General features: G+C 41.4%; 1 protein-coding gene across 2 annotated transcripts in view; it reads right to left on the reverse strand.

Annotated features, from left to right (window-relative positions):
• The window catches only part of cdh4 (cadherin 4, type 1, R-cadherin (retinal)), a 216,229-nt gene that overhangs the window by 63,871 nt on the left and 139,653 nt on the right, over positions 1-12,705 (reverse strand). For both annotated transcript variants that reach the window (XM_084349378.1, XM_084349377.1), the window contains exon 5: positions 12,201-12,383. In XM_084349378.1, the coding sequence (XP_084205504.1) occupies positions 12,201-12,383 (183 nt within the window). The remainder of the gene's footprint in view (positions 1-12,200; positions 12,384-12,705) is intronic.

Raw genomic sequence — 12,705 nt, forward strand, 5'->3', positions numbered from 1 at the left:
AAGTATTTCATTGCTGGAAAGGTGGCCCTCACTTAAAACTGGGCTGTCTATGAAGGAGAAAGATATATTTTTGAAACTGGAGCTGCATGACAAGAGGAAACAGAGGAAAAGTGCTGCTGCCATTTGCTCAAAAGTTTTCCAGAGGAGCTATACACCATGTTCTCCTGTGAATGAGCCTGTAAGTCTCTCTCTCTGGGTTGGTACTGTCATACTGTACCTTTTCTTATTCAAATTAAATAACTGTTGTTGTGTTCTACTCTACATAATAGTTACAAGACGTGAGGTGCTATTTGTGTGTGTAAAAGTCATTGATATGGACCATGTAATAACGTGAAGTCACTAGTAATGGCAATATCCCAGACTCCCTTACAAATCGCAGGATTTTAAGAGCTGCTGTTGCATCATGAGGACAGACTTCAACTTTGTGACATGGCTATGGCAAAGTTTGAATCACTGGTGCCTTCTTGTAAAATCGGCATTAAACACATTAAGATGTTTCTTTCCTTGTAAAAAGCAGCAGCTGTTTGAACACACAGTTTCAACTGATTTACCATTTACATCAAATTTATTAAAGAATATAACCTATTGATGTGAAATTTACAGAAATACTAAAGAGTAACTAATATTGGTTACTTCTTCGGAGAACAAAGAGGAAAAAGTCACCAGACTCATTTAAAAAACGCACAATTTTGAGATTTGTTGCGTTAGGAGAAAGTATATGAACTTTGTGAAACGCTGTATACGAAAAATTATTCACTATTTAGGCCTTCTTGTTCATTCAGTAAATGTTATAAGTGAAGACATTTCTTTCTTGTGTAATAATATTTGTATATCCATCCAGGAAGTGAGCGCCGGTCACTCGAGACACATTTAATGCCAGGTGTGAATTGACAGGTTCTCTCTCTGGGGGGTGTTTTGAATCAAGGAGCCTTAAATAGAAGGAAGGGACATTACGTCACTGATCTTACTTTGGTGCCAGACTGTGGTCACAGCTGTATTGAGGTCAATGGGAGATGCTTGGAGAAACACACTAAAACATATCTGCGTCGCATGACTTCTGATGAAGAAATGCCTCCAGAAAATGGAACAACACATTTCAGAGAGTGGGTCAACCACTGAGGTTTTTTTCCCCAATGATTGGCAGGGCTGGTAATATTGTGACCAAATGGGGCTGGTGCGAACAAATGACGCTGATGAGACTGAAATTACACGAACGGGAGCCTTTCACAAACAAACTTGAGGGACGAACAACATGTCGATAAAATGTCAGTGGTTAACCTACTCTCTGAAGTGTGTTCTTTTATTTTCTCTCGTTCCGGCACCGCTCTTTGTGTCCGTGGCCTTCAACACAGGTAGTTCTTTGATGTGAGTTTGGTGTGTCCGAGCCTTAACGCTGAATCAACAGCTCGAGGTGAAAAGTGCGTCGTGTTTTCTGGACGACTCCAACGCGAGGACAAGGAGATGGAGTCAGGTTCAGTGTTTGGCGGAGACAGTAGTTCATCATGAAAAAGTAAAGTATGTGGAACAAGATTAAAGCGGAACTTTATTCCTGGAGACCTCGCTGCTATTGTAGATGATTCAGCAACAAGACACTTCTGGATTCTGGGACGCACTCCCGGGGATCGTGTCAGGAGGAAAGGGAGTGAGGAGTGTCCTGATTTCAACCAGAACAAGACATGTCAACACACAGCGTCTGCTCCTTGAAGCTGAGAGCCAAGCTCACTCTGAATCTCGATCACAGACAGACGCTGCGCATAGATGTGAAAAATGTGGAGTTGTCAGGAGCAGAGCGGAGACGTAATGAGTAACTGATTGTAAGAACCGAGCTTAATGGCTCCATCGATTGAACTGTTACTGCTATGTAATACGAATTAGAGAATGAATTATAATTATAGTCATTTTGATGGTTCTGGTTAATTAAATGATAATCTTTACCTGCTGTCAATAACAAGTGGAAATGACCGTACAGATCAGTCATGATGATTGCTGTAGTTTAGTACAGAGCAGCTTTTCACCTTCGCCTTTACACGTGTAATGTTGTGTTTGTCTGTGTGATAGTCATTTGTACAGATAATGTGACACAAGCCTCCAGGGACACAGCGCTCTGTTACAGTAGTGAACACTATGGAAACTACACTGGTGAACCACTGCAGCATCAAAGGTTAAATATCGTCGCTGTCTAGCAACAACTATGTGTGATGTGAAGATATAGTGGAGTAATGGCGTCCTGAACAGAGAATGATGCCATATTCCTTCTCTGTGTGTCGTAGTCTGAGCTGCTCTGTTCTTTGTTTTGCTAGCGAGTCTATCTAAAGATGGCTTCTCTTCAGTCCAATGAGAATAACTCGCCTGGAGCATATGTCAAAAAACTAGCGTCTAGATTCCAGGTTTACCTCCTGGTTATGCAACCGGCTGAATGGGTCTCACTAAAACCTCTGTATTTCACAGGGATGGACCTGGTTTTCCAGGATGCAGCGGTGCACTCCATGACCGTCTCAGCCTGTGATCTGAGTGCAAGTTGTTTTTCAATTATTTGTGTATTTGACCTCACATCTTGTGCATGGTAAGTGATAGTCTTTCTTGTAAGAGGAGTTGTCTGCTGCAAGCCTTTAGTAAGTCAGGTGATATGGTGGAAAAATGGAAAGTCTAAAGTGTATTTTCACAGTGAGTCGTGCTGGGTGAATGGATCTTGCACATGACTTGCATGTGGATGAAAGGAGTTTAAGTCTCATGTGGGTAGAGGGTTTTTTATTTTACTTTTAGACTTAGGCAATACTCCACTTGGTAAGGTTTATCATGGTTTGGATTAAACTAACAAGTTCTCGTTCAATTTTGATTTCACACACAAAAAGAAGAGCGACAATCACAAACAATTATATCTGTTCGAAGTTACAAGTGACGGGACACACAAAGACGCAGACGAGAACAGGCATCAGGCGTCCGTGTGTCGGTCCCCCCCGAGTTCGTTTTCAACATGGCAGCCTAGTAAGAACATTTCTCATACACAACTAAACAGTAAACTAAGATATGGTTCTGAAAACATTTGAAGCCCCTAAATAGGCTAGGCCGGAACAGAACCTTGACTCATATTTGAACAGCACTTGCTGTTGCTGCTGTCCTTTTGGTCTGACACTCTGGTGCTTGAGAACAATATCTAGAGGCAGTGAATGTCTTGTACTTGACCTTTAAAGAGCTTTAACCCAATTAAAACTCACACTTTTGAGTCAAACTCCTCTTTTTTCTGATGTTCACACTGTTAACATTTGACAAAACACTGAAACTTCTGACATATTGGAAACTTCCTCTGTAACCGCCGATGGGCTGATGGCTCAGGTTCATACTTTCCTTATGGAGACTGCTAACAGTCATACAGTCATATCATGCTGTCATGTTTTAATGTAGTAAAGTTAGAGAAAGAAAAGCCCAGAGCAGCCGATGAACAAGACACAACTACCTGCCAGTCATTTAGGTAGTGCCATACATGGGATGATTTTGAGGATGTAGTTTATTTTGTAATATATGTGTGTATATCAAGAAAACATCCTGTGCTTAGGACGTGGGATTGAGAGGAAGTTTCCGTCACTGTTTGTCCTACAGTTTTCCCCACTGCCTCTCTCAGAAGTGAAGGAATGTGAGTACAAGTGCTTTCCATCTGGAAAATGGGCCGGGGGAATAAGTAATTGATGTGAAAACTATTTTTTTGTGAGCCTGTGCAAAGAATTCTGTTAAGCGTTAAATTTAGATAAATTTGGTCTTGAATAATGCAATATAATAGTGTACATTTTGTCCAACTACCTCAGTGCTCTCATGTATTGGTGGAAAAAACAAAACACACACACACACACACACACACACACACACACACACACACACACATGCACATCCCCACACATAAACTAGACACAATGGACGCGACGTATTTCAATGCACAAGAGATGCAATAAAACTGCAAACAAAACAAGCGGATCCAAAAAGCATATTACGAGCTCATTACGAGCTGTAATGAAATACACTGAGCAATATGAGGTTGTAAATAAACCACCGTGTTTTCATTTTGGGGACTGAGCAAACAGCAGTACAGACATTACAATGTCATTCAGCTAAGTTGCACTCCCCCCGTACACACATATATCACATATATTTGAGCTGCTCCGCACAGAGAACCACATTAGAAAAAGAACAAAAAGCCACATATTCGCTCTGTTAATCTGAAGCGAGCGTCAAGTTTTCTTCTGCCAAAGTGTGGAAAGTTAACTTGAGTGGTGGGCAAACTTAAACATTTGTTTTTGTTTGTGTGCTTCTGTTTGCTTTTGATAAAAATCCCTCTAAATGAGGAGCCCTCCGGTCATTCTCGCTGCGACACATTCAACCCTTCACTGTAGCGTGTTACATTACCCATGAGCACTGTTATAATGGGCTATTCAAAATAATGAGGTAAACCAAATCATTCTGAGATGCACTCTAATATGCCGGTTCACCTACTCACCTTAAGACCTTCGGTTTTCTCCAAGAATGTCAGTGTATGATAAAGACTACATATCATTATAGTCTCATGGAAATGCACGCAGGGAGGAAAAAGAACTGCAAACGCAAACGTTTCTCTTTAGTCTTTCCCTCGGCTTTGGAATCACATCATATTAAAACCGCCGTCCACAATGTGCTCAATTATTTCCAGCTCACATTGTTCGTTTCCTTGTCCTAACGGTGGGTCAGGGAGGGAGCCAGTGTTTGAGGCCTGGTTAAATGAAAGGAGGGTCTTTTCTCTCCCATATTCAGACTGCTTTCCATCAGTTTTGCCTCATTGGCCCCAGTGTAGGTGCTGCAGGAGACGGTTGAGATGAGAATGCCACAAATGGCCTGAAACTAATGTTGGCCTCCCTCACCTCGCAGATTTACAGCACTCTCTGAAGACTTCCTCTTTTTTTTTCCTTTTCTGTCTTTTTTTTTTCTTTCAATCGCAGCCCGTCCTCCCCCTTTCTCCTCTTTCCCGTCTCCCACCCTCTCTCCCTTTCACTTTCTGAGTATTTCTTGCCATCTACCTCAGTATCCATTTAACTGGAGCTGTTTTTCAACCTCTCCATTTCCCCTGCACTTACATCTGTCACGTCAAATGATTTGACGGCGCGGGCTCGGAAACATATTCCATTTGAGCACAATGGTAAATCAATGGCATCAAAGCTGCACCACGTGTGGTTCTTCATGGCTGGGTTGCACATGTCAAGGTAAAAATGGCCACTGGTGGAGTGTGTGTGTCTGTTTGTGTGCGGGAGAGAGCATTTTCTCTTTGTTTCGAGGAAGTGAAAGTAGCTTTTAGAGGCTGAACCAGAATATTGCCATCTGAACTGAAGGGCTGTGATGATGATGGTGGCAATGTCACAATGCACTGGAATATAACCCATAATAGCACCATAGATATAGTCTACTAACAATAAAGGAATAAACAAAAGCCTTATGATCATACGAACTGTTATTCACAATTAAATCAGCAGGAGTTTGTTTAATGTATGGAATTGGATTGGTCTGGGATGGATCAAACATCCGACAGCAGCTCCATTAGCCTCTCATTGCGCTCTGTGTCCTGCTGTTCATTCTGTCTCCACTCTCGCTGAATCAAAGAGAAAACCACACACCTCTTTGGGCGTGTCATTCGCATCATTTGATGCCTGCAAAGCTGTAATTACACTCCGAGGGTTAATTGGTCTTTTTAAGCAGCGTGAACCCGACTGTGTGAAGGCTCGAGTGTAGAAGCACAGGTGAAGGAAACTCAAAGAGTCTCCACAGCCCAGGAGAGCTGCTATGTCCTGAAATCAAGTGCATATGCTTTAAAGGTTGTTCTTGGCCACTTCAGAGACCGGCGAGATAAAGCACAAATTCCCCACCGTGCCTCTCCCCGGCTGCCTGTCAGAGCGGAGAGTCGTGTTGCAGAGAGGGCCGGGGACAGGCGAGCTCGCAGAGCAACGGACAGCATGAGTCACAACCCCCATGGTGCACTGCTTTCAGCCAGTGAGGGAATGTAAGTACAATTACTCAAGTGCGGTACTTAAGTACAGTTATGAGGTATTTGCCTCTACTTGACTATATCCATGTTCCGCTACTTTAGCCTTCCACTCCATCACATTTTTGGGGCAACTGTAGTACTTTTACTCCACCACGTCTATTTGATAACTTTAGGTACAAGTTACCTTGCAGATTACATACAGTACTACATCATGGCCAAAGCAGCGCATTTCTATGAGTTCAATTCATTTTTTTGGAAACCGGGTTAAAAAATGATTCTGATAATCAAAAAAAATGTTGTGTATCAGATCCCACAATCGGTCGACCCGTAGTATACACATATACACACATGTTTATACTTTAGGCTATATGTGTAATATGTAATTTGACTTATATTATACACTGCCTGGCCCCACCTATATTTAATTAAGCAAATAGGTAAGAGCCTTCCATTGGATAATTACTGCAGTGATTAATGTGTCTCAGCTGGCAACAAGTTATTGAACCATAACTGATGCAGTGAGTAGCTTCTCATTACTTTAACAACCTGTCAGAAGACATATCCTGTGATTGTGGAAAAGATGATACTCTTTTTCAGAGGGGTCAAATTATTGGCCTGCATCAAGCAAAGAAAACGAATAAGGAAATTGCCAAAGCTACTTAAATTATGTCTAGAACTGCACAACACATAATTAAAACCCTGAAGGATAGTGGTGAACCATCATCTTCGAGGGAGAAATGTGGTCTGAAAAACATCTTGAATGATCGTGATTGGAGATCACTTAAACTTTGGGTGGAATCAAATCCTAAAAAATCCACAGTAGAACTCACGGCTATGTTTAACAGTGAAAGAAGGAGTATTTCCACATGCACAATGCGAAGAGAACTCAGGAGATTGGGACTAAACAGCTGTGTAGCCTTAATGTTGATGAAGGTTTTGAGTCATCCAGGTCATGGTAACTCTAAGTGCTGTATCGTAGGCAACCGGACGTGTTTCAGTTTCTTGAAGACGTTTCACTTCTCATCCAAGAGGCTTCTTCAGTTCTAACTAACTGGAGGGAAGTTGCAGGCTTTTAAATTCTGTGTGGGAGTGTCCTTACAGAGTCATTAAGACACGTGTGAGCTCTGAGTTTCAGAGTCGTCAGGGCCACTTGTGGGTCGTTGTGATATGATGTTTATTGGAAATTGGTTCTGCTGGACAGAGTGCTGTCCTGTAGCAGCCGTATCTTCACTGTATTTACCGCTTCCTGAGTGGGAATGCATGTAAAAGATGATGTGGCATCATAAGAGACTTTGTTTCGTCTGGGTCCAGTGTTATCTCTCTCATCCTGTGAGTTTTTGATGGTGTTGAGTGTTACCAACCAAAGGAGCTAGGATACTGGCTAAGTGCTTAGATATATTATAGGTAACTGAATTGATGTTGTTGATGATGGGTCTGAGTGGTGCTCCTTCCTTTTGTATCTTCCATAGATAGATGGGATGGCTTCCCCGGGGTACAGTCGGTAATATAATGGCCTGCTTATGGCTTTGTCCTTTTCCAGTTTTTGCAGATATTCTCTAACATTCCTTTTGTAGCTACTGGTAGGATCTCGCCTCAGTGTCTCATAGCTGTTAGAATCACTAAGCAGATCAGTGACTTTGGTGTGGTAGTCCGCTGTGTTCAGCACTACAGTGCATCTCCCTTTGTCTGCAGGCAAGATGGTGATGTTCCGGTCTCTTTTGAGTGATGCCTGGGCCTTCCTTTCCTCAGTAGTGAGCTTGGATGGGAGTACTTTTGCATTAACAAGAGCAGCTGATACCTTCAACTGTAACTGTTCAGCCTCTGTGTCTGCCAACTTGTGCAGCCTTAAGAAAACCACTTATCAGTGAAGCTAATTGGAAAAAAGGCTTCAATCTGCTAGTGGGCATAAAGATTGGACTCTGGAGCAGTACGGTCATGTGGTCTGATGAGTCCAGATTTAACCTGTTCCAGAGTGATGGGCGCATCAGGGTAAGAAGAAAGGTGGATGAAGTGATGCACCCATCATGCCTAGTGTCTACTGTACAAGCCTGTGGGGGTAGTGTTATGATCTGGAGTTGCTTCAGTTGGTCAGGTCGAGGTTCAGCAAAGTTATGTGGCCACAAAATGAGATCAGCTGACTACCTGATAATACTGACCAGGTTTTTCCATCAATGGATTTTTTCTTCCCTGATGGCACTGGCATATCCCAAGATGACAATGACACGATTCATCAGGTTCAAGTTGTGAAAGAGTGGTTCAGGAGCATGTGACATCATTTTCACACATGGATTGGCCACCACGGAGTCCAGACCTTAACCCCATTGAGAATCTTTGGGATATGCTGGAGAAGACTTTATGCAGCGGCCCAACTCCCATCATCAATACAAGATCTTGGCGGAAAATTGCTGCAACTCTGGACTGAAATCAATGTTGTGACCTTCCATAAGCTTATCAAAAAGATGCCACGGCGAATGCATGCCGTAATCAAAGGCGGTCCAATGAAATATAAGAGCGTGTGACTTTTTTTTAATTTTGGCCGGGCAGTGTATTTTGATACTTAAATATCATTCAAGTTTAGATTTAAACTCAGATACTTTATGACTTTTACTCAACTACTTTTCGCACGAGGGACTTTCACTTTTACCAAAGTTATATTCTAAGGCAATATCCTTACTCAAGTATGTATGACTTAAGGGTACTTTTTACAACACTGTATGTATGTACTGTATGCAGTGATGTAACATAACTAAGAACAGTTGCTCAAGTAATGTAATTTGTACCAACTCCAGTATTTCCATTTTCTGCTGCTTTATATTTCCACACCACTACATTTTGAAGGCAAATATAGTACTTTTACTCCACTTCACTAGTTAGAAGTTACTTTGCAGATAACATGCTGCATCATAGCCAAAGTAGTGCATTTTTATTATCTTAATTTTATTGGCAATCAGATAAAAAAAAAAAAAAAATCAGCTACTCTAAGACAGTTAGTCAAGTACTATTCGTATGGGTGACTTTGACCTTTGCCAAAGTAATAGTTTAATCTGAAATCTTTACTTTTACTCAAGTATGACTTTTGGGTACTTTATACAACACTGCTTTCAGCCACAGTATGGCCAAGCTATGGCTGAGGCACACCAAAACAGTGTTCACTTACAGTATGCGAGCTAGAAGATGTTCCCTTGCACACACATTGCAAATGCAAACTCAATCCAGCCCAACCTCAACACTCACATGGCCACAAAGGAAGCCCCTTGAGGTTTAATCCAAGCATCTAACACCCGACATGTGAAATGGGGATAAAAGAGGGTCCGTGTCTCCAGCAGGGCAGCACAATTTGGTGCCTCCCCTGACACTCCACGGCCCGGCTGTGTGTGTTTTTGTGTGAGGGTGAGTGCTTCCATGCTTTGGTAGAAAATCTGCCCTCTTGCCGACACATTGGTGAAAGGCGATTTCCGTAATCCGGGAGTGTAAGCCTCGCTGTACAAATGGGCATAAGGGACTTTGTGTGTATGTGTATGTGTGTGTGTGCGTGTGTGTCAGAAATGCCAGCAGAAAGCTGAACGTCTGTCTGGGTGTCTGATAAGAAGCATCTCGTGAGGAGAGTTTAAAGTAGCAGCACAGAGCTGAGAGTACGATGGCTCCGTGGGAAATTTCTCTTGATTTTCAATATTTGTAATATTCACTGTTATGCACGGGTTGTAATCAATAACTGGTTACATGACTTACATTGATTGTGAGAATTGTAGAGTTTCACACTGTTTCTGTAAATGGTAGCTGGGCTGCAGGGCAAAATTAAATCCTTTGGCGCCCTGGGGTCAGATAATTTAAATTACACATATATATGCACAAACGACATGGTTACCATTAAACTGGTATTACAGCATTAAAAGATGAATGTACACTTCAGACCGGCAGTTAACACCTTTTTCTACAAGCAGAGGTGTAGTTAATATGGTGGAAAAATGGAAAAAGAAGTTTAAGACTAAATCCAATATACAATGCTATTATTTCACAAAGAATTATTTATTTTTTGCATTCAGCACTTACCAAATTAAATTATGGTCATCAAACGCGCATTATAAATGATTCTTTTCATGACTGTTGTGGGCTCAGTGGTTTTATTCTTTTCATTCAATGTGCTTTGACGTTTTCCCTTGTTCCCTTGATAATTTCCCCGTGCCTGTTATTTTATCATTCATTGTTGAATTCAGAGGGAAAAGTCTGTTTGAAATCACCTTCCCAGTGTTTAATGACGATGATTGTGTGCTACAAATAGTGCAGCCGAGCAGAAGAATGCCAGCTCCGCTGCTATTTGAGGACCCTGCCAACACAATATTGTTAAATTGCATTTCATCTTTGCCACTTTTTACAAATCTAATGAAAAGAGAGCATATGCTTATTTCTTCTAGTCTTGATCTATAGAGTTATGCACACAAACCTTTGTTGCACGTCCTCAGCCTTTCTCTCCCTGTTTTCTGTCTCTTTTTTGTTTTGTTTTAAGGTTTTTCAAAGTTGATTTATTGTGATTATACAAGACAGCACTGAACAACAAAATGCAAGCTGTACAGTAGTCCCTTTATGCTACACCAGAAAAAAACTCTTTTATGCTGGAGTGTTGAGGATGAATTCAGAAGTGACACAGCCTGAGGAAAGACACTGCTCTGCAGTCTGGTGGTCTGACAGCGGATACTTCTGTATCTTTTGCCTGATGCTCACTGACACTCGACAGGTGGGTACTCTGTTGGCGGTTTTAATAGAGTTGTCCTGTCCCTGAACCATGCCAGCTTTTGATCTTTCCAGTCAGGAAGTGGAGCTTTTTCTGTGCCTTTCTGTGTAACATGTGCGGAGTGCCCCTTTAAGCTCAAGCAAAAACACCCCCCCTTATCATCTAGTTTTACTCACAAATAAATGACTTAATTAAGACTCTGTAGGTGTGGTTTTTATCAATTTGACAGTGGTGTCTCCATGGTAACAAGAGACAAAAACTGTCCTCAGACCGGAAAAGCAGCTAAATACAATTAACTACCTCTTTTTTATTTTAGGGTTGTTTTAGGCTTATTTTCCCTAAATTGATCTTATTTTTATTGTTACTAGGCACTGATGTCAGCATTTACTCCATTTACACTTTATATTATTATTATTATTATTATTATTATTATTATTATATTATTATATTATATTGATGTTTTTTTATTTATTCTTATGTTATGCTCTGGCACACAAATTTCCTTTGGGATTAACAAATGTTGTGTCTTATCTTAGCCGATAAAAAAAAAAAAAAGACATCTCCACATATTAAAAAGGAGATCACTTCCTGTCTCTCTATATGACAATAGTTAAAAAAAACAAACTGAATCTTTTAAGCGAGCAGAGGATCGGCAGTAATTTCATCCTTTCCACGCTCAGTATTTAATGTGCAACTTTGCATATGCTCAACTTGGCGTGCAGCTATATCACTGTAAGGCAAAACTGAAATGAACTGAAATCATGAGCATCCATCATAACAAATCAAATGAAAATTATGTTAAACTGCTTTGTTTGCTGCAAAACTCTAACTTAATCAAACTGCCTGCTTTCAAAAGCCCTCCTTTCACAAACATTAATCTCAGTTTGTGGATCCCTTGGTCTCCCTAAACTCACAACAATATGGATGCCATGATCACCCATCTATTCAGATGTGCTGTAATGTACAGAGAAAAGTACTGTGATGTGAGGACGAGTCCACCGGCTATATTCACAGGTGCAGGAATGCCGCAGGGAGAGAATACTCCAGAGTAATCTTTAGATCTATTCTTCTGAGACCAGGCATGAAGTACGTATTGTGTGCTTTCCAAGCAAGGATTTTTGTTGTCTACCTGTCTGTGGAGCCCAGAGGCGCAGCAGACAAATCATCTGGCATCATGACTTTAATCGGAGACAAGAGCAGCGTTTTTAGCCTGCTGGGTGTGCTCGATAGAAAATACCAGAATGCTGAGTCTCTCGGCCTTGTGGTGATTGTGAGAGATGTTATAGCATACTCTCCATTCTTCTCTCTCGCCTGACCTGAGTAAATAAGTACATGGCTTGGCTACCTAGTTTTCCTTGGAATGTCAGCTTTTCTCTGCAAAGACAAGTTATATAAAGGTTCTGTGATGCACCAACATCCTGCATCAGGAGAAGATGTGTGGTATTTGCTGAAATTATATAAACTGTCACTCACCCTGACAAGCATGTGAGGGAAGGGTCCGCGGGAGTTTTCAGGCACATTGATAGGCGGGATGACCCAGTCTCTCTTCTGTCGCCTCAGCCCATTGGCGGAGGAGCTCCTCTGATGTTTTCGAGAAAACTTGATAACTCTGGGTTGGGAGTCCCAGACTCTTGACAGCATTTCTTCAATGCCAACCTGAAAAGAAAAGCACATCATATCATGCCACGTCTCCCACTGAATAGCTTGCGCACGTTATCATTTGAAGAATGCTATTTTGCCATGACAGGTTGGAAGATGAATCTATAAAGTGCTGTAAAATGACAAGTTTTCCTCTCTGCTAAAATTGAAACCAAAATACTGGTTGTCACGCTAACAATGAACGTGTTTTGGGAGAGTGACAGAGAGGCAAACATGAGGAAATATAAATATAAATATTTATCTGAATGCTGCTCCATCATATTTCACGAGGCCCTTGGCAATACACACTTAGCCTGCCCAAGCCTTCGGCTTCTGCCTA

The sequence above is a fragment of the Pagrus pagrus genome (assembly GCF_965226575.1).
Source record: "Pagrus pagrus genome assembly, chromosome: 3".
Classification (NCBI taxonomy): Eukaryota; Metazoa; Chordata; class Actinopteri; order Spariformes; family Sparidae; genus Pagrus; species Pagrus pagrus.